Here is a 21841-nt window from a genome sequence, read left to right on the forward strand (position 1 = left end):
CTATACTAAATCACAGGAAATAATATGCTGTAATAATTTGAAGTATTTCTAACTATCATTCTTATGTGCTACCTTCTCAATAATTATAAAAATTACATACTTACTGCAGGATGATCAAAGTGGCAGGTATAGAACAGACATTAGAAAAAATGGTTGCACTAAAGTAAAAGGCAAAAAACAAAGGTATTGCAAGACATCTGGTATTACATGTTCCAGAGACAGCATCAATATATTGGCCTTCAGTATCGGCAGTAGTTAATCCGTTGTTAATGCAAGAACAATTGTAGTATGCCTATTAATATTGAAAATAAAAATAGTATTTCAGAAACAGCTAGTAAACAATAGCCTTATTATTATGAGATTAAAAATTAAATTAATATTCAAGAGGCATTTCCCATGGGTTTGTTTCCTATTCCTTTTATATATTTTTTATTTGGCAATATTAAAGATGTAAAGAATATGTGGTACATTTACATAATGGAGTACTTCTCAGCTGTTAAAAGTTGGCATCATGAAATTTGTTGGCAGCTGAATGGTACTAAAAAACAGCAGCAACAACAAAACAAACTGTATGAGGTAACCCATACCAAATGGAGGGGCATGGTATGTACTGATTTATAAGTGGGTATTCTCATTAAGTAAATGATAATGAAGCTATACTACACAGACTCTAAAAGTTGAGATAAAAATTAGGACTCTAGGGAGGATTCATTAATCTCCTTGAGAAGGAGAAACAAAATGTTTCATTTGTAGACTGCCTGCAGACAAAAACAGGAGCAAGAAGAATCAGATGGAAAGGAAGTAGAAGACGACAGTTTGGGAAGACAGAGCTAGACTTGGAGAGCATCAGGAGTGTTATGTAAAGCTAGTACAGTGGAGGATTCTTGGAATCTCAGTGAGGACTCCTAGTAATGGAGAATATGGTGTATGAACTTTACTGTAGCCAGGCAAGGCTTCCAGTGGTGAGACTGGATTGTACTCATTTGAGTTGTTGGTTGAGGGAGTTCCACAGCAATCCCAAAGCATCCCAGGATGATGCTGAGACAAAAGGTCACTTTTTGAAAACCAGCATTGTGGTCCTTTGGCTAAGAAAAACATCCACAGAGCTCTTTGAATGTAAAGGGCCTGCTGAGATCCTTCAACACTACTTCTTGTCAAGATGTTCTCAACATGTGGGTTACAATCCCTTTGTGGTTGAATGACCTGTTCATATCAGCTATCTTAAAACTAGATATCCCAGTGACCTAGGCTAGAACCAAACATTTCTGGCAAAAAAAAAAAAAAAAACCAAAAATTCCTAATGATACTGTGTTATTCTCATAGTGGTACCCTGTCAAGGTTGTCATCAGAGAGGCCCCCTCCAACAGTAGATAGGAGTAGTGCAGAGAATCTCAGCCAGATATACTGTGAGAGAGTCTAAATTGGAGGACTCATTAGGTCTCTTCACTGGGATATAGGGAAACACTGCAGTAGAGGGAGATATTTAATTGCAGGAGTCTGAGGGGATGGAAGATACCAAGAGAACTTGGACCACTGAATCACCTATGCAGGTCTCACACAGGTTAAAAGAGACTGAAGTGGCAAGGACAGGGTCTGCATGGGCCTGCACCAGGTCCTCTGTGTTTATGTTATAGCCTGACAACTTTGGTGTTTTCGTGGGACTCATGACAGTAAGAGGGATGTATGTCTGACAATAATTCCCACTCTAGCAGCTCTCTTCTTCCTCTTTGGTTCCCTTGTTCAGCCTCAATATGAGGGCTTTTGCCTTGTCTTATTGTGTCTTGTTTTGTTCTTTTGACTGTTGTATCTAAGAGGTGTGCTCTTTTCTAAAGAGGAAACAGAATGGGATTGGTTCTGGGGAGAGGGGAAGTAAGGGGAACAGGGAGGAGTGAAGGGATAGGAAACTGGGCAGAGTTTATTTTGTGAGAAAAGTATATATATATATACATATATATATATATATATGTAAAGAGTTGGAAACCTATAGGAAATATTAAAAGGTATAGCACAGTGTAGCTGTCCCCTCACTTCTGTGATGGAAAGTAATTCGTGAAGGCTGTGGTGATTCTATCAATAATGTATAACTTTTAGGGATAAGAATCTGTGGTTTTTAGTTCTCTTATAAAGTATATTACTTGTGTAATGAGGAACAAATTCTACATTGATTGAACCTCAACTGAATAGGTGGGCTTCAAACTGTAACAGGCATTTTTCATTTAAAGAAGGCAACCTATGATTCTATTTCCCCGGCCTTAAAGGAATGGGGTTTGTCTGTTAAGGAATTTGAGTAGTCCAAATAAGCTAAACTGCCTCTTAGGAAATCTATTAAAGAAATACCAGTCTTATTACTTTCAAGCTTAGAGAAACCAGAAGAATTTACAGGTCATTCGTTCTCAGAGATTCTGGGAAGAAAGGAGCTTAGGCTTGAACCCTGACTTCTGTCTTTGCAAAAGAGTCATTCTATGTCTGGAGTTCTGATCTTAGAATTGGGGGATCATAAAATGTTATTCAAATTCAAAAGTATATTGGTAGTTGCTAGGTAGAGGTAGGGTAACAAATGACAAGGATTGATCCAGATCAAGATATATGTTGAATCCAAGCAAAAAATAAATAAAATGAAAATTACATTCATGATACTACAGAAAGCACAAAAAAAGAGAGAAAATTCTAAAGGTTTGCAGGCAGCAAACCTACTACAGCTCTGTGGTGGTGAATTTTGACTTTCAGTTTGTTCTGTGCATATATGGGGTTATTTCCAGACATTAATTTGTAGGATTGAATTTGAGGATTATGTCTAATACAAAGTGTCCAGAAGAAAATAAAAGAGCTAAATGTCAGCTAGCCCAGGCACACACACCCATTTCCCCTCTCCTTATTGAATGCACTGATGTCTACACCAGTGACCCTCCACAGACTTAACAAATGCAAGCAAAGTACAGTGGACTAACAGTTGAAAGCTGGAGCAAACACAAATCATTCTTCTTTCTCTTGAGTATTTGTTACAGTACACAAAGTCTAAAACTGTGTATTTCAACTGCTAAGAAAGGGTGAAGAACAGGTAACCTAGTCCCTATGCCTAGTGAATACATTTCAGAAATGATGGAGAAATTCTTCAGGCAGGAGGAAAATAATTCCACATTAAAACATGAAAATATAATAATCAGCCAAAGATACAAGGTCATAAAGAAAAACACAAGGGTTTTTATTACATAAATGTGTAAAAAAAAAGTTGAGGATATTTTATGAAATGTAAGATGTGGCCTCATGGAACCCAATGTTCAGATTACTAATCTGAAGAAAAGACATATTTATTTTGAAATTTTACTAAGGGTATCATTTCTCCTTAGTTTTATCAAAATTATTTTGTTGTTTTAGTTCTTTCCCATTTCAAGTTAATGCTGATTGTGTTCATTTTTCAATTCCATCCATAACAAAGTTATATAACCATACTCTTTGTTTTTTGTCAATGTTGCTTCAGAGCTATAATTTCCAACACAGATAATTGTCTTTTTTTATACAACTCTGGCAGTTATACTCTTCATTGCAAGTATTTTATTTCCACCCTTTTAATTATCAAATGCTATCATAAACTTGGATGGATATTTTCTGGAATCCTTTTATACTTGATATTCATTATAATTAATTGTGCATTGTAGAAATAGAAGAAAATTATAAAAAATTCTTTGTGCTGAATGTGCTTAAGCACAATTTCTCCCAAATAGAAGAATAGCTCAGGATTGATACTGTGCTTAGCATCTCAATGAATAGCTGGCCTTGCTGGTGGAGTTTTGAGTGTCATGACTTCAAGGGCCAGAGGTAAGGAGAGCTGGCTGGCCACTCATCTACTCTGAGGGTGCATGTGTGCAGGCATGATGCTCTCCCCACTTGACCCCTTAATCCCTGAAGTAGTCAGCTGAGCTGGTCTGAGGTCATGAGAGCAGCCTAGCCCCTCACTGGATGTAGTTCTTGGAAAACCACACTGTGCTGCTTGCAGGGGCAACACAGTGGATCTGGCCCTGATGGCAAAGGTAAAGGTGAAAAACCGGTCCAGCCTCTTCCTGGCTGGAGCATTTAAGAGAGTGAGCCCCTGCCTTGACTGGGCTCCACAGTGGAGATGACTGTGGAGGCATGGGTGTGGGTGAGCCATCCCTGAAGGCATGAGTATAGAAGAACTGACCCTTCTTCTTGACAATGCTGGGATTGTGTAGGTTAGTTTGGAGCAGTACTGGAGAGCTGGCCCTGGTGCTGTGGATAAGGGAGAGCCGACACAGTGACCAGTACATCTATGAGCTAGGCCCAAATGCAAAGCTTTGTGTTGGCTTGTCCCCAAATCTATATCATGTGTGAACTGTTGGACTATTTGAAAGGGCCAGTGCTGCTGAACTAAAGCTGCAGGATTTACATGATACAGAGCAATAACCATAACAGGGTGTAGTCCCAGCAAGGGTCCAATACTGATGATATATAGAAGCCAGAGACCTTGAGCCAGACCAGTGACTCATTGCAAAGAACATTTGTAGAGAAGTTTGAGAGGGGTACACTGTGCGACATACTTGACAAACTTCAGCTTCCACAATGAGATGTTTTGATGCTTGGTTTGGTTTATTATTTTGTGTGTTTTGTATTTTTGTGGGGTGAAGATTGCAAGTGCAGAGGGCAGATTATAGGGGACAATCAGATGTGAAGGCCTGGGGTACATGATGTGAATATTATAAAGAATCAATAAAAAGTTAAAAAAAGAAAAAAAAGCAAATAAAAAAGAACAAACTTATCCTAGCCCTCCAAAGTGACTTAACACTTTACGGATCCTATGACCTTCTATGTCCACCATATTGCAGGCCAATATTCTGATACATAAATTTTAGTAACACATATTCAAATTATGCTCAAATCATCACACTTATGATAAAATTTAATGATTTACACATGGCAGGTGATTAACAACAATAAAAATAGTGTTTTTTAATTACATTTACATAAGACTTAAATCATATTTTAATACATAACTTTTCAGAAGAAGAATTTTTATAAATAGCATAATTCTTTTTTATACTAATGCTTGTTAAAAATCATAAATGCTACTGAGCATGCTAATATGTCTACAAATCAGTTAACATACTATTTATTGCTCTGTTTTCTTCACAAGTATCAGGAGACAGAGGAAAACAAAGACAACACTTTTATACCTAGATCCATATTTTCTTCAAATAAAAAGGTAAAACCTGAAGAAAACATAGTTAGCAGATATGAAACATGCACACGGGGGCAGCAGTGATAATTCCTTGAGGGGACAAAAATGGTGTTCTCATGACCCACATTAAAAGCCTTGAATGGTGGTAAGCTTGTAAGTGCACTGCTGCAAATGCAAAAATGTGTGCTTCCCTGGGGATGTGGCACCATGTACCCTAGCCTACTTGGGAGAGCTCCAAGCCTGTGAAAGTCTGCCTTACAACTCAAGAGAAACTGATCCTGATGAATGACATCAGACACTGTCCTTTAACCAGTACTCCATTTACCTAATTTCTACCTGAATACTCTTATATTTCAGAGAATCAAATACTTTCACGCACACACAGGTCACAGGTGTGCTTCATATGTGTACACACACACACACACAAACACATAAACAGACACATACATCAACAATGCATACACACAATATCAAAATAAGAGTCCCACAAATTTAGACAAATGGTAGTTAGTATAGCAATTGCTCTCTACAACAGAAAAAAGAAATTAGTTTTGGGTAGAGGCAGCATTACTGGGAATAGGAAGGTTCACGTCACTGCCATGAGATATGTAATGAGTTTTGAGCATATTCAATTCACTTAAGTCATATTTCTCCCATTGATATAAGTTCTCTATATCTTGTAGTTTTCTACAATTTCAGATGTATATAATATAATATAATACATATATTATATATATTTCATATATATATATATGAGCTGGGGATGTAGCCCAGTGGTTGAGCACTGGATTCACACACACACACACACACACACACACACACACACACACACGCACACACACACACATTTTTAAAAAGTCATGTCCAAATATGAACTACTGTGAAGCAGAAATAAGAAATATTGGGAAAACGTAAAATAGGGATTTTCAATCTCAGCAGACAGCATTTGAAGGAAAGATGATTCACAGGATAGCACTGGGCAACCCTTTGGTTTGTGAAAGATTGTGATCAAATTCATTGAATGCTGCTGAAGTTGAATTCGGTAAACAAAAATAAAGCTTTCTTTGAATGTTGCTAAACTAAAAGTAAGGAAAATATAAAACCAAAATTTTAGAGAGCTATGAGTAAAATCTAGTCACCATCTACAAATTGAGCATGTTACTGGGGAGGAGGAAGCATAATGAAGTCTACCTTTTCCTGCATTTGTTGTTTAGCAGCTCTACACCCAGCAAAACAGGGAGAGAAATATTGTGTCTCATCTCTCCCACATACAGGATTATAGACAGAAGTTGTACAACCACAGGGTGCATTGCATGGAGCTGTGAGGTTTCCAAGTATACCAAGCCTGTGAAGTTGAGATTAAACACAATTATAATACTATCATTTAAACTGCTAATGTTTTACATATGCTCCATAAATATGCCTTTTGAAATATTTTTTCACAGATTTACTAAGGTAATGTACTCTTTTCCTGTTCATCTGTTGGGATTTTATAAAAAGTAATCACATGATACTTATAGTTTCCTTGCTTCTTTTGCCCTAATGACCTTTATTTGTTCTTATAAGGACATGTTTTTGAGCCTTCTGGTTTCCCTCTGTGCCTGGAGCCAGTCCTCTGCCATAGGGCTCCATACCCAGGTTTCCCCAGGAGAGACCTAGCCTCTCAAGAGTGCAGACAGGCCTGTGAAAACAAGTTGGACCATCACTGTTGCCCAGAGGAACAAGCCCAGAACTCTCAGGACACAGGAACTGGGGAGCTGCCTGGGACAGGAGTCTTCTAGTTTCCATCTGCACCCAGAGCTGACTCTGTACCACAGAGGTACATTCACAAATACTGCCAGAAGAGAGCTGGTCTCCCTACACACATACACACCTCTGAGACCACCACTTCTCTTCAAAATCCTGGCCCAAGAAGGACGCTCCCAGAGCCAGCAGGACACAGGAACCAAGGATCAACTGGGGTCAGAATGCTACTGGTTTCTGTCTGTACCCCAGAGCTGACCCTCTACCACAGTGCTCCATACCTAAATTCCTCCTGGAGAGAACTGGTCTGCCAGGAGTACTGACACACAGGCATGCAGGAAGGACAAGCCACAGTCAGAGACAGCAAGACCAGCTAACAAGCTGGAGAAAGGCAAGTGCAAGACCATAAGCAACAGAAACTAAAGCTACTTGGCATCATCAGAACCCAGTTCTCCCACCACTGAGAGCCCTGGGTAACCTAACAAAACAGAAGAGCAAGATTCTAAGCTAAAATTACATCTCATGTTGATGATAGAGGACTTTAAGAAGGACATAAATAACTTCTTGGCAGAAATACAAGAGAACACAGGCAAACAGGTAGAATACCTGTTTCTTAAAGAGGAAACACAAAATTTCCCTAAAGAATTACAGAAATAGGAAACAAAACAGGTGAAGGAACTGAACAAAAACATCCAGGATATAAAAATGGAAATAGAAACAATAAAGAAATCACAACGGAAGACAGCACTAGAGATAGAAAACCTAGGAAAGAGATCAGGAGACATAGATGCAAGCATGACCAACAGAACACAAGAGATAGAAGAAAGAATCTCAGGTGCAGAAGATACCATAGAAAACATTGACACAACAGTCAAAGAAAATGCAAAATGCAAGAAGCTCCTAACCCAACACATACAGGAATTCTAGGACACAATGAGAAGACAAAACCTAAGGAAAATAGGTATAGGAGAGTGTGAAGATTCACAACTTAAAGGGCCAGTAAAGATCTTCAACAAAATTATAGAAGAAAACTTCCCTAACTTAAAGAAAAAGATGCCCATGAACATAAAAAAAGCCTACAGAACTCCATATAGATTGGATCTGAAAAGATATTTTCCCTGTCACATTATAATCAAAACAAATGTACAAAACAAAGAAAGAATACTAAAAAGAGTAAGGAGGAAAGGTCAAGTAACATATAACGGCAGGCCTATCAGAATTACACCAGACTTCTCACCAGAGACTATGAAAGCCATAAGATCCAGGGCAGATGTCATACAGACCCTACAAAAACACAAATGCCAGCCCAGGCTACTATTCCCAGGAAACGTTCAATTACCATACACGGAGAAACCAAGATATTCCACTACAAAACCAAATTTATACAATATCTTTCCACAAATCCAGCCCTACAAAGGATAATAGATGGAAAACACCAATGCAAAGAGGGAAACTATACCCTAGAATAAACAAGACAGTAATCTTATTTCAAGAAACACAAATGAAGATAACCACACAAACATAAAAATAACATTAAATATAATAGGAAGCAACAATCACTTTTCCTTAATATCTCTTAACATGAATGGACTCAATTTCCCAATAAAAAGACATAAACTAACAAACTGAAAAAAAAAAAACAAAACAGGACTCAGCATTTTGTTGTATACAGGAAATGCATTAGAGTATCAAAGACAAATGCTCCCTCACAGTAAAGGGCTGGTAAACAATTTTCAAAGCAAATGGTCCAAAGAAAAAAGCTGGATTAGCAATTCTAATATCTTATAAAATTGACTCTCAACCAAAAGACATCAAAAGAGTTAAGGAAGGACAGTTCACCCTCATCAAAGGAAAAATCTACTAAGAAGAACTCTCAGTTCTGAACCTCTATGCTACAAATGCAAGAGCACCAACATTCATAAAAGGAACTTTACTAAAGCTAAAAGCACACATGGTACCTCACAAAATAATTGTGGGGGACTTCAACACCTCACTCTCATTAGTGGACAGATCAGGGAAACACAAACTAAATAGAGACACAGTGAAACTAACAGAAGTTTTGAATCAAATGGATTTTAAAGACATCTATAGAACATTTCACCCTAAATCATAAGAATATATCTTCTTCTCACACCTCATGGAACCTTCTCCAAAACTGACCATATAATCAATCACAAATTAGATCTCAACAGATATAAGAATGTTGAAATAACCCCATATCAACTATCAGATCACTACATATTAAGGTTGGACTTAATAGCAAGAAAAACAACACAAGCACATGGAAACTGAACAACGCTCTACTCAATGATAACTTGGTCAAGTAATGAATAAAGAAATTAAGACTTTATAATTTAATGAAAATGATGGTACATCATACCAAAGCTTATGGGACACAATGAAAGCAGTGCTAAGAGGAAAATTCAGAGCTCTGAGTGCCTCCAAAAAGAAACTGGAGAGAGCATCCACTAGCAGTGTTTTAAAGTAGATTTTTCTTTATTTACATTTCAAATGATATCTACTTTCCAGGTTTGCCCTCTGAAAAAAAAAAAGCCCTGTTCCCTCTTCCTACCCCTGCTCACCACCTCGCCCTCTCCAGCTTCCTCGCCCTGGCATTCTCCTGCACTGGGGCATAGAACCTTCACAAGGCCAAGGGCCTCTCCTCCCATTCATGCCCAACTAGGCCATCCTCTGCTACATATGCAGCTGGAGCCATGAGTCCCACGATGTGTACTCTTTGGTTCATGGTTTAGTCCCTGGGAGCTCTGAGGGTACTAGTTAGTTCATATTGTTGTTTGTCCTAAGGGGCTGCAAACCCCTATGCTCCTTGGTGTACAGAACTAAACAAATACAGAGCTTGAGGAATACCAAATGGCTGAGAAGCACCTACAGAACTGTTCAACATCCTTAGTCATCAGGGAAATGCAAATCAAAACAACCCTGAGATTCCATATCACTCCAGTAGAATGTCTAAGATCAAAAACTCAGGTGACAGCAGATGATGGTGAATATGCAGAGAAAGAGGCATACTCCTCCATTACTGGTGGGATCGCAAGCTGGTACAATCACTCTAGAAATCAATTTGGCAGGTACTCTGAAAATTGGACATAGTAATACCTGAAGACCCAACAGTAACCAAAAGATTCTCCAACATGTACTAAGGACATATGCTCCACTATGTTCATAGCAGCCTTGTTTATAATAGCCAGAAGCTGGAAGGAACTCAGATGTCCCTCAGCAGAGGAATGGATACAGAAAATGTGGTACATCTATACAATGGAGTACTACTCAGCTATTAAAAACAATGAATTCATGAAATTCTTAGGCAAATGGATGAATTTGGAGAATATCATCCTGAGTGAGGTAACCCAATCATAAAAGAACGCACATGGTATGCTCTCACTGATAAGTGGATATTAGCCCAGAATCCGAGAATAACCAAGAAGGAAGATCAAAGTGTGGATACTTCGGTCCTCCTTAGAAGGCAAAACAAAATACACATGGGAGGAGTTACAAAGTCTGGAGCAGAGACTGAAGGAAAGGCCATCCAGAGACTGCCCTACCTGGGAATCCTTCCCATATACAACCACCAAACAAATACACTATTGTGGATGCCAGCAAGTGCTGGATGACAGGAACCTGATATAACTGTCTCCTGTGGGGCTTTGCCAGAGGATGGCCTTGTTGGTCATCAATGGGTGGCAAGGCCCTTGATCCTGAGAAGGCTCTATGCCACAGTGTAGGGCAATGCCAGGGTGAGGAAGTGGAAGTGGGTGGGTTGGTGAGCAGGGGAACAGGGAGGAAATAGGGGGCTTTGGGGGTAGAAACCAGGATAGGTGATAATGTATGAAATGTAAATAAAGAAAATATCTAATAAAAAGAAATAAAGAAAGACAGGCAGACATAGGGGATTGAGCAGAGACTGTGGGAATAGTCCAACTTCAGACACATCTCATGGGCTAGTACCAATCCCTAACACTATTAATGATAATCTGTTATGCTTAGAGACAGGAGCATGTTGTCATTTGAGAGGCTCCATTCAGTAGGTGAGTCAGGCAAAATTTTGATCATAAATCACTAAGTAATGCTTGATAAACAAATATATGTATATAAGATATGTAACCTTAATATAAAAAGTAAAAACATGTTTTATATTTCAATTGCATGATTAATAATTCCAAAAGTTAGTTAAGTATAGTTATTGAATTATTAATTTAGAAAATATCCCTTCAGTTATGAGTAAATATTCTACAAACATGTATTTACCTATTACAGCCAAACAAGTGCACAGTGGAGCTTGGTGACTGTTAATAGAAGATTAGTAAGAAGAATTGTGGTCACCAAAGGGAATAGGGACACTGTAGGAAAACTAACACAGTCAACTACCATGGACTCTTGGGGTTCTCCAAATTCAAATCATCAAACAAGGAACATACACAGGCTGGTCTTAGGCTCAGATGTGCATCTTGGCCTTTATGTGAGTTCTGAAAAACTGGAACAGGGGCTACCCCAAATGTTGTTGCCTGTACATGGGATATGTTTTTCTAGCTGGGCTGCCATGTCTTGCCTCTATGGAAGATGAGTTGCCTAGCCTTACAGAGACTTGAAATGCCAAAATGGGGTGAGGAGGGGTACCAAGGAAGGGCCTGACCTGGTCAAAGGGAAAGGGGGATGTGGGAAAGATTATGGGATGGGGTGACTAGGGGTGTAAGGCAGTAAACAGGATATGAGATGAATATGCAAAACAAAACAAAACAAAATTAAATTAAAAAAGAAGTGAAGTTAATATCATATTTTATAGCCTCATGGTCAGCTCCAGTAGCATTTAATGAATAATGGTTTGTCATATTCTATCCCATTGAAGTTGAAAATGCTATTACTCCCTTTTATAATTTCATTTGCTCAGTCCTTTGGTTTACAGTTACATTTATGTTGTCCAATATTTAATATTAACTCATCTCAAACCTTTGAACTTTGGATATTTAATTTAAACTATGTATGTGCATGCTCAGGTGAAACCACTTTTCACATACATAATCTAGTAAAATCTTTCACTTTATACATACCCTAACACAAAGTTTTAGTTTTGGTCATAAAACACTAATAAATGCATAAGAAACAAACATATCTACATTAGATATGGAACCTTCATATTAACAGTAAAAACATGTTTGATTTTTATATTTGCATGATTAAAAATTCCAAAATTTATTTAAACATATAGTTACTGAGTTATTAGTATAGAAAATATCCCTTCAGTTATAACTAAAGTATATAGTCTACAGATGTATATTTACTTATCATAATCATCATTGATTCCAGCAAAGTTTGATGTTTCACACTTCACAAAAAAAATTAATAGGAAAAGCACAATTGAAACAAAAGATGCTATCATTATCAATTTCAATTTTTCCTTATTATTCATTTCCAATCTGTCAACAATAAGGCCTCCAAGAAACCGACCAATTATAGTTCCTGGAAGTAAAAACACACCTGAGAAAGGAAAATAAAATACTGTTAAACATAATATGTTGAGTTACAAAAAGTTACACATAGATATCATTCCCTCTAGTCTAGAATAGATTTTAAAACAAACCAAGAAACAGAAAACTCTGGAAGACATGGTATTTGAATAAATCTGGATTTTATAACATATATAAACTTGTGCATGGTTATAGAACATTGTAGGTCTACAGGTTCTGCTAGACACAGTGATGACTTTACTCCTAAACACTGAACACCTAAGACAAGCAAGCACACTTCATGCCACATAGAAATTAGGAGATGCCTTATTGAGAGACATTATTACTGTTCCACTTAAATGTATAGCCTACTTACAGAGACTTGATTGAAATAATAGGCTTTTTAAAGTATCCTGTGAACAAAAATGGATGAACCGACTCACTAAAATCTCTTGTGGATAGTCAACATGAATATTTTTATAACAAGACTCTCAAGTGCCCATAACAATGTATGGGTTTTTTTCTACTTAAGCACAAGTATCAGAAAGAGGAAATCACAAGAAGAATTTGAGTTGGAAAAAGCAAAATAAGAGAAATAAAAAAGTAAGAATAACATGGTAAACTTACACGCTATACAATCCAGTCAGTTCCAAATATAGGTAACTGTTTATAAATGTAAGGTAGAGAACAAATTAACAATAACACAGACACAAGAAGGTTAAATCATGCCATGATAAATACATACAGATTGAATGTTCTATAAAGATGGAAAAAGTGAAGGAAAAGGAAGAAATAAAGTTGATGTTTGAGAAATACAAACAAAAGAAATGTGGATAATATAATGAAACACACAATTAATAAAATAAAAATTCAAGTTCAGATCCAAAGTGGTGCCATAGAGGGGCTCAGGATGAGCTTTCTCTTCAATGGACTGGAAAGGAAATACTAGACTTGGAACTTGTCATGGACGGAAAAGCGGGTGAGAACTGGAAGTTGTCTCCACAGGAAATAAAACCTAGCACATTCTACAGCCTAGGGAAAATGACAACTCAAGGAGAGCAAAGCCCCTTGCTCCTCAAATACTGATCCTAGGCAGGAAAGTGGCAGTAGAAGGCAAGATGTGGCACTGAAGGCTTCATCCTGCAGGCAAGAAGCCTGGATACATACCAGGTGTGGAGGATGAAAGCATGCTAGCTTCAGAAAAGAATTTAACAGAAAGATTCATGAAAACTCAGTTATAGAGCTGTCTGGAGGAAAGTTCTGTTGTTAGGGACTCAGCCATTCCGTAAATCCTGCCGTGGTCTCAGACTTCTCAGAAGAATTTTGGACTTCTCATGAATACCTCATTGCATCAGCTGGGAAAGCAGCCATCCTAGGCGATGAGAAAATTACAGCTTGGGCAAGTGTTTCTGCCTCAACATACTGGCAGGTGTATGCTCACACACTGTGGGAGATGTTCCACGCATACCCCATGTCTTGGATGTTTCCTCTGCCTCAGGTTGAAAAAAAAACAAAAACTAAAAGTCTTCAGAGCAGATATATAATAATCCAGCATGTTTCATAGACTGCCAGAGATTAGTGTTCAGTGAAAAGTTCTCACTGTAGCACAAACACTACCTGCATATTCATTGAACATGGTAACACTTCCTAAGTGAAGATAAACCTAAAGAAGCTTGTATCCCTCCTATACTCATGTGGTTAGATAGTCTCACTGCTCTACCATCAATATCCATGGGCAGGGCATTGCATACTTAGCAAGTCAATAGATACGGTCAGTGTGTTGCCTGGTGTTATGGACAGCCTGATTTTGCTCCCATGTTTGTTGACAACTGAGAAGAATTGGAATAATCTGAAAATGTCTTCTACTATTCTCATCTTATTCATTGAGAATTTTAACTCTAGAAGATCCAGAGAGATCTTAGCAAGGAAAATGTTTTCACTTACTTTTCAACCCACCTATTTACATTTTAATATTGCAATTTCATTTCTTTTCATTTTTCATACTATAATCTTCATTTTAATTGAGTTTTCTCTCTTCTTTTTATTTTGATATTTCCCTCTTTGTTCTTTTCACTTTTATCTTTTTAATATATTTTTTTTAATTGCTGGAATTTTCATACCTCTTAGGTAAATGGTTCCTTCACTGAGGGAAATCCAGCCTTTCAATTACCTTTTCTATTTCTCTATTTATATTATTTTAGAAATCACTTCTACCTTTCTCTCTCCTCTGTCCCAGATGTACTGGGGATAAACCCAGGGCTCAATGTATAATGATGAACTGTTGTGTCCCTGTGTTATATTTACTGAAGAATTTATTTGGTTTAAATTACGACACAGTCCTGCTTGAACCTAGTGGGAACTTTTACTTAGTGAAAGGGGGAAGGCATATAGTCCCACCTATTCACTAGTATGGATGAGGAGGTGTGGCTGAGGCTCTATTTCTAGGGCAAATGTTGACACAGTAGCAATAGAGAGGGAGAGCACATCTACATCTCTGTTCCATTGTATTCAAGGCTGCAGCAGAGCAGACTGCATGTGACTGGTAAGTTCGGTGATGAAGTGTCAGTATCACACAGTAAAACCTATAATTCTAGATGCTAATCATCATAATAGCCTATCTTCAGTCATTCCATTGACCTTTCAGCTCAAATGCAGCAATGACCATAATATCTTTAGAGGTCTGCAATTCCTAATAGTGCTATCATTCCAGTAGGTATCACCATTGATGTCTACACATCTACTTGAAATGACAGAGTTTGTCCATTCAAGATTTACAGAAATGTGTGTTTACTCTGTTCTTGACATGGTCATCTCTTCTGAAAAACTGTGGTCACAAGCAAAAGTCCTATAAAGATATTGTATTAGAGAATACTATTGACAATAAATACAACCTTATGCAAGATGTTCATTATTCCAAGTTACACTAGCAGAAGAATTCAACGTATTATGAAACCACCATATAAAAGTAAAGTGTTGCCCATGGGAACTCATGTGGAACTCTCAATTTGAAAAAAATATGAAGAGCAGCAACATATAACACATAAACAATGTGAGTGTGTCTTAGGTTTTAGAGTGCTGTGTAGAGACACAAGGAACATTGCAACCTCTTTTAAAACAAAACATTTATCTGGGGCTGGCTTATAGTTTCATAATCCATTATCATCAAGGAAGGAAACGTGGCAGTACACAGGCAGACAAGATGCTAGAAAAGGAGCTGAGAGTTCTACATCTGGATCATCAGGTAGCAGAAGTGAACGTGACTATAGGCCTGGCTTGTGCTTCTAAGACCTCAAACTCCACCAATCAGTGACAAACTTCCTCCAGCAAGGCCATGCCTACTGAACAAGGCCACACCTCCTAAAAGTGCCACTTCCTATGGGTCAGTCATTCAAACACATGACCCCCAAAGGGATTATTCCTATTCAAACTACCACAGAGTGAGTTGACCGATTTAATATAAAATTAAGTAAAACTCAAAAATAGAGACTGTGAAAATAATACAAAGAGTAGAAATGAAAAGTTTGATAAAGTGAATCAAATCCATTAAAACTGGGTACAACAGGACACACCTAAAAGTTGAAGGAGAAGACGGGTACAACAGCCTCATTAACAGATGACGTTCAAATGCACAACCAGTCTTCACTTTCAACAAACACAATTAGTTAAAATCTTCACCAATAACTTAAATAAAGACAAAGAGAAAAATATTACTTGAGCAGTAGTAAAGATGCCACCAATTCCTGGCACCCACATGGTAGTGCAAAAATGCTGACTGGTGTAAGAGTGTTTTCCTAGGAAGTAAAGGGCAAGCATGGCTCATGTCCATTATACAAAGTTTAGATTCTCAAAGGTCAGGGTTTAGATATGTGTTTGTTTGTTTGTTTGTTTGTTTGTTATGGTTTCTTATGTTTTAGTTCTCTTTGTTACAATTCACTCTGAGTACAAATATCACCTGGCCCCTTTTCACCTCACTTTGTGGGAACTGTGCCTCAGGAAAATGTGCTATGCCTTTTAGAATTGTTGACAATGAGGCTTGAAACCACTACCACCACCAGAAATATCAGATTATTGTCATTTTTCTTGCTCACTCTCCAGTATTGGTAGTAAATCCCTGTTGTGGATGACATCACAGACTTGATCAAACAAACGTAGAGAAATCAAGCTAGTGCTGATTACATTTGTAATGTAGAAGGTACAATATATGCTACTGAAGGAAAGAACAATCATCATGCATACCCATCTGTTAACCCTGAGAACTAGATAAGCTTGGCAAGGTGTGCCCATGTGGCTGAACATATAGTAGTCCCTACCCAAGAACCTATTACTATTATTTGACTGGATAGATCTACTATTAAATCAAGTTTTAATGATTTATTATTATACCACAGATTAATGCATCTCACAACAATCACTGAGGAATTTTCTATCTACAGTAGATTGTGAGTAACACAGAGGCCCACAATAGCCATGATCCAGAGACAGCAACTGAAGAATGCTCAGCTCTGAGTGGTGCGCACACACTGCAGACTCTGTTTGTAAGGCTCGGGGATCATTGTGGAAGAGGAATCAGAAAGGGTGCAAGAAACCAGCATAGTGGGTAACACCAAAGACACAGTGTTTTAACAGGGAAATACGAGTTGGGCAACAAATTCTTGCCCTAGCCATAGAGTTATTGGCAACTCTTAGTGGCTTGGAGTGAGAGAGGGCATTTTCTGTTAAAAATCTACCGTAAGGTATCACTAGGTTTCTCTTAAGAGTCTATCTTAAGATACCACCATTCAGATAACTTGAGCTACGGATGTTATAATTGGTGGTTTGCTCTAAATTGAGGAACTTTCCTAGAACTACAGCCCAATGATAAAAATACAATGCTAACTGACTATAGAATACTTGACAAAACTAAAGCTTTGGCACAGAAGCCTGAAAACTCTGGAAACTGATTGTCTCAGTTGGGGATGAAAAGGAGTCTATGTCACTGCTGTAGATATCAAAACTGGATTGATGTTCATCCTTATATGCCAAAGTAGGGCATGCAATTTTTAATACATCTCTTATTTGATGTGTCAGGATACACGAACAGATCAATATATTAACATGGGAAATGCATGATGAAAAAAAGTCTACTCAGAAGTCTATTGATCAAGGTTTCTGCACTTGTTAATATTTGGCTTTAGTTTCTGTTTTGTTTTGTATTGGTTTGTTTTCTCCCATACTTGATATTCACTCTTTCTTATTTTCCTGACCTTGTGTCTATTTAAAAATTATTGTAAATACTCTTTTACTCTTTCACTCTTTACATTAACTACTGTAACATGCCTGCTTGACTTTTATAGTCTAAAATCAACTATTGTGTTAGTCAATTTTTGATTAATTCTAGAACTTTTAAATACTCCATTTACAATATCTTTCAGAGAGCCAAATTCTCAATACACTTTTAAGACTGATATTGCTTGTATACAATAGAAACTGCCCTTTAGTGTCAAAATATAGAACACATTTACAAATATGCATGATAGGCTATCAGTGGACTTGGATATTATGACATTGTTTACCAGAATTAAGATTAAATTTGATTTTATCTCTCTTAGTATAATAACAGTTAAACAATTGTATTACATAAACTGTGGCTTCTCTCTGATGTAGTGGATTGGTCTGATGATTCTTAAATTCTAATCCTAAGTACTGTTTCCTCAAGATGTGATTGTCCCTGATCAGCAGATCCTAATGTACACAAGTAATGCCAAGTGAACCTCCTCTCCAATTTAATGAAAGGCTAGAGGCTGTAATTGGATAGTGGGTAGAGAAAGGTGGGAGTGGATGTTTGAGAGAGGGGGTTGCAAGAAGAGAGGGGCTTGCAAGGAAAGAGGAGGTGAGAGGAAGACTGAGGAGAAAGAAGCAGCCATGGATCAGAACTGCATAGCCAGAAGAAACAGAAAGGAACATGGGTCCTTATAGCTGGGGAATAAATTATTATAGCCCTAGATCTACCCAACCTAGGCATATGGCTTGTAAATAAAATACCTGGATTGTATGTCTTCTTATATGGACTTATTAGGATTAAAATTTCCTACTACATTTTGGCAGTTAAGTAGAAAGAATATCACAGCATAATTAAAGTGTGTTAAGTTCAAACCAATCTGAAACATACAATTTCTGATGAAAGAAATAGAATAATCAGTAGTCAATGTACATATTTTAGAAAAACATTGACTATAGCTAGAGTCCTCAAGAAGTCTAAGAAGAATACATGTACATTGAGTAAAGGAAGAAAAATATAAAAGCAGTTAAAAGAAGGATAGATTAAGGCTTGAGAAGAGCTGTTTCTTAAACAGGAGGGGAAATAAAATGGGCAGGTATGTAGGGTAGGAGGCAGGAATATAATGAACTATATAAAGAGTATTGTGAAATACTATGTATTAAAAATATTTATGTGGCCCGACAGTGGTGGTGCAAGCCTTTGATACCAGCACTTGGAGGCAGAGGCAGGTGGATTTCTCAGTTCAAGGCCAGCCTGGTCTACAGAATGAGTTCCAGGACAAACAGTGTTACACAGAGAAACCCTGTCTCAAAAATTAAAAAAAGAAAAAAATGTGGTTTGGGGCGTGTTCCTGTTTTGATAGTTTTAGCAAATGGCACCCAAGTACACTATACTTTCTGTCTTCTGCTAATATGACATATTTCTTTCTATTTTTTTTTTGTCCAGCACTTTGCCTAACATACCACATTTTTTATTTTTATTTTTCACATTAATCCCGGGCACCTGTTAGGCCCTCCCAGGTCCATGACAGGCACTATCCTGTGCCTTCTCAAAAGCTGATTATTTGGTCTTAGCAATGTCTATGTCTTAGTTACAGGAGTTTCTATTGCTTCAATGAAACACTGCAACCACAAGCAAGTTGGGAAGAAAAGGGTTAATTTGGCTTACACTTCCATATCACTATTCAGCATTGAAGGAAATCAGGACTAGAATTTTTTATTTTTTATTAGATATTTTATTTACATTTCAAATGATATCACCTTTCCCTGTTTCCCCTCTGAAAAAGAAAACCCTATTCCCTCCCTCCTCCCCCTGCTCACCAACCCACCCTCTCCCACATCCTGGCCTTGGTATTCCCCTACACTGGGGCATAGAACCTTCACAGGATCAAGGGTCTCATAGATGACCAACTAGGCCATCCTCTGCTATATATGCAGCTGGGCCCATTAGTCCCACCATGTGTACTCTTTGGTTGGTGATTTTGTCCCTGGGAGCTCTTAGGGTACTACTTAGTTCATATTGTTATTCCTCCTAAGGGACTGCAAACCCCTTCAGATCCTTGGGTCCTTTCTTAAATATATATCACACTTAAATACACTCACTGTGAATATTGTGAAGTAAGCCCAGTAAGAAGAAATATCTACCTGAGAGCATAGAGGCACGTGATGGTGTTATTAAAAACCGAGTTTGCAAATATTGAGGCAAAAAATATGAAGATGCCTTTAAGGTCATAGACTCTGTGACTTTGCAGAATGTCTGAGTAAGCACCAGCGGGTTCCTCAGAAGACACTGAAACAGAGCAGATGACATCACAGTGACTTTACCTCATCACATGTCTTTCTATAGTCTAACTCTAATGATTGAAATCATGAAAAGTTACATAATTCCCTGCTAAACACATTCCTTAAGAGACTAGTAGTTTGGTTTCTCTTTACAGCAAATATAGCTTTTACCTATGTATCAGGTAGCTTGTTGAAAGTATTTCTCAGAGTCTTATTAAACACACTCATTTTTAAGCATTCACCTATCTCAGTTGGTAAATACTCTCTAAGTTGGCTTTATTTGATTTCACTATATTTATTGGATCCAATAGGATTAAATAATTATGTCATTTTTAATTCACAAATGTCACAAACATGGTTACATTAAAAACTTGCATGCATGTAGTCCTGATTTCCCATGGTAGAATAGGTTTAGAATTATGTATCCAAGGGAGGACTTTTAGATACAAGTTTTATGAGGAATTTATTTCATAATTTGGTTCAGAATTTCCTTCAGGTTATATCTTTTTATAATAACACCTTAGTATCAGAGGACCCAGGCTCCTAATGAAGAAACATTTACTCTAAGTTTCATCAGAACAATCTTTAAAGTTTTACAGGTCCTTGTGGAAGTATACAATTCTATCATTAAGCCACTAAGCACGGGAAGGCAATTCAGTTGCAAGCAGACTACATCTGAGTATTCTGAAACCTAGCCATTAATAAAACTAATACGAGAGCAAAGAAGCCTCTAGATAACTTTGTCCTTCAGATTGTGAGCACTTTAGTCACCCCTTGTGAAGTTCAGGAGGATACGCCACATCTAAATTTTGCACTTATAAGACAGTTTAGATCTTTTCCCAATATGTTGGTTGTCATTTTTTCCTATTGAAAGTGTCCTTTACCTTACAGAAGCTTTGCAGTTTTATGAGGTGCCATTTGTCAATCCTTGATCTTAGAGCATAAGCTATTGGTGTTCTGTTCAGGAAATTTTCCCCTTTGCCCATATCCCCACTTTCTTTTCTACTAGTTTCAGTGATCTAGTTTTATGTGGAGGTCCTTAATCTGATTGGATTTGAGCCTTGTACAAGGAGACAGGAGTGGATCGATTTGCATTCTTCTACATGCAAACCACCAGTTGAGCCAACAACATTTGTTGAAAATGCTGTCTTTTTTTTCACTGGATGGTTTTAGCTCCTTTGTCAAAGATCAAGTGACCATGGGTGTGTGGGTTCATTTCTGGGTCTTCAATTCTATTCCATTGACCCACCTGCCTGTCACTGTACCCATACCATACAGTTTTTATCACAATTGCTCTGTAGTACAGCTTAAGGTCTGGGATGGTGATTCCACCAGAGGTTCTTTTATTGTTGAGAATAGTTTTGGCTATCCTAGGTTTTTTTGTTATTCCAGATGAATTTGCAAATTGCTCTTTCTAAATCTTTGAAGAATTGAGTTGGAATTTTGATGGGGATTGCATTGAATCTGTAGATTGCTTTTGGCAAGATGGCAATTTTACTATTAATATTATTAATCTTGTCAATCCATAAGCATGGGAGATCTTTCCATCTTCTGAGATCTTCGATTTCCTTCCTCAGAGACTTGAAGTTCTTGTCACACAGATATTTTACTTGCTTAGTTAGAGTCACACCAAGGTTATTATCGAATATATACAAAGAACTCAAGAAAGTAGACTTCAGAGAACCAAATAACCCTATTAAAAAATGGGGCACAGCATCTAGGAATCAGGAGAGCCAGTGAAGAAAACTCCCCTCCTTTTGCTATACTGCTTGAGTTGAGGGTGGGGATTAGGTCTACTTTTGTTTTAGAGACTTCTCAGTACAGCTCCCTGGACCATTTGTTAAGTGGGTTCTTTGCATTCTTTAGGTTTATTTTGTTCTTTTTATGTTATCTCCATCTGTCATAT

At 37.6% G+C, this 21841-nt stretch overlaps 1 protein-coding gene across 5 annotated transcripts in view; it reads right to left on the reverse strand.

Moving 5' to 3' along the window:
- The window catches only part of LOC116088824 (solute carrier organic anion transporter family member 6A1-like), a 64728-nt gene that overhangs the window by 20815 nt on the left and 22072 nt on the right, over positions 1–21841 (reverse strand). For all 5 annotated transcript variants that reach the window (XR_004118028.1, XR_004118030.1, XR_004118029.1 and 2 more), the window contains exons 7-10: positions 19798–19942; positions 12232–12427; positions 6383–6536; positions 105–292 (exon numbers count right to left, since the gene is read on the reverse strand). Coding sequence is in view for 2 of the 5 variants with exons in the window: in XM_031368545.1 (XP_031224405.1) it covers positions 105–292; positions 6383–6536; positions 12232–12427; positions 19798–19942 (683 nt within the window). In the remaining 3 variants the exon portion in view is untranslated. The remainder of the gene's footprint in view (positions 1–104; positions 293–6382; positions 6537–12231; positions 12428–19797; positions 19943–21841) is intronic.

The sequence above is a fragment of the Mastomys coucha genome, unplaced genomic scaffold (assembly GCF_008632895.1).
Source record: "Mastomys coucha isolate ucsf_1 unplaced genomic scaffold, UCSF_Mcou_1 pScaffold14, whole genome shotgun sequence".
Taxonomy (NCBI): Eukaryota; Metazoa; Chordata; class Mammalia; order Rodentia; family Muridae; genus Mastomys; species Mastomys coucha.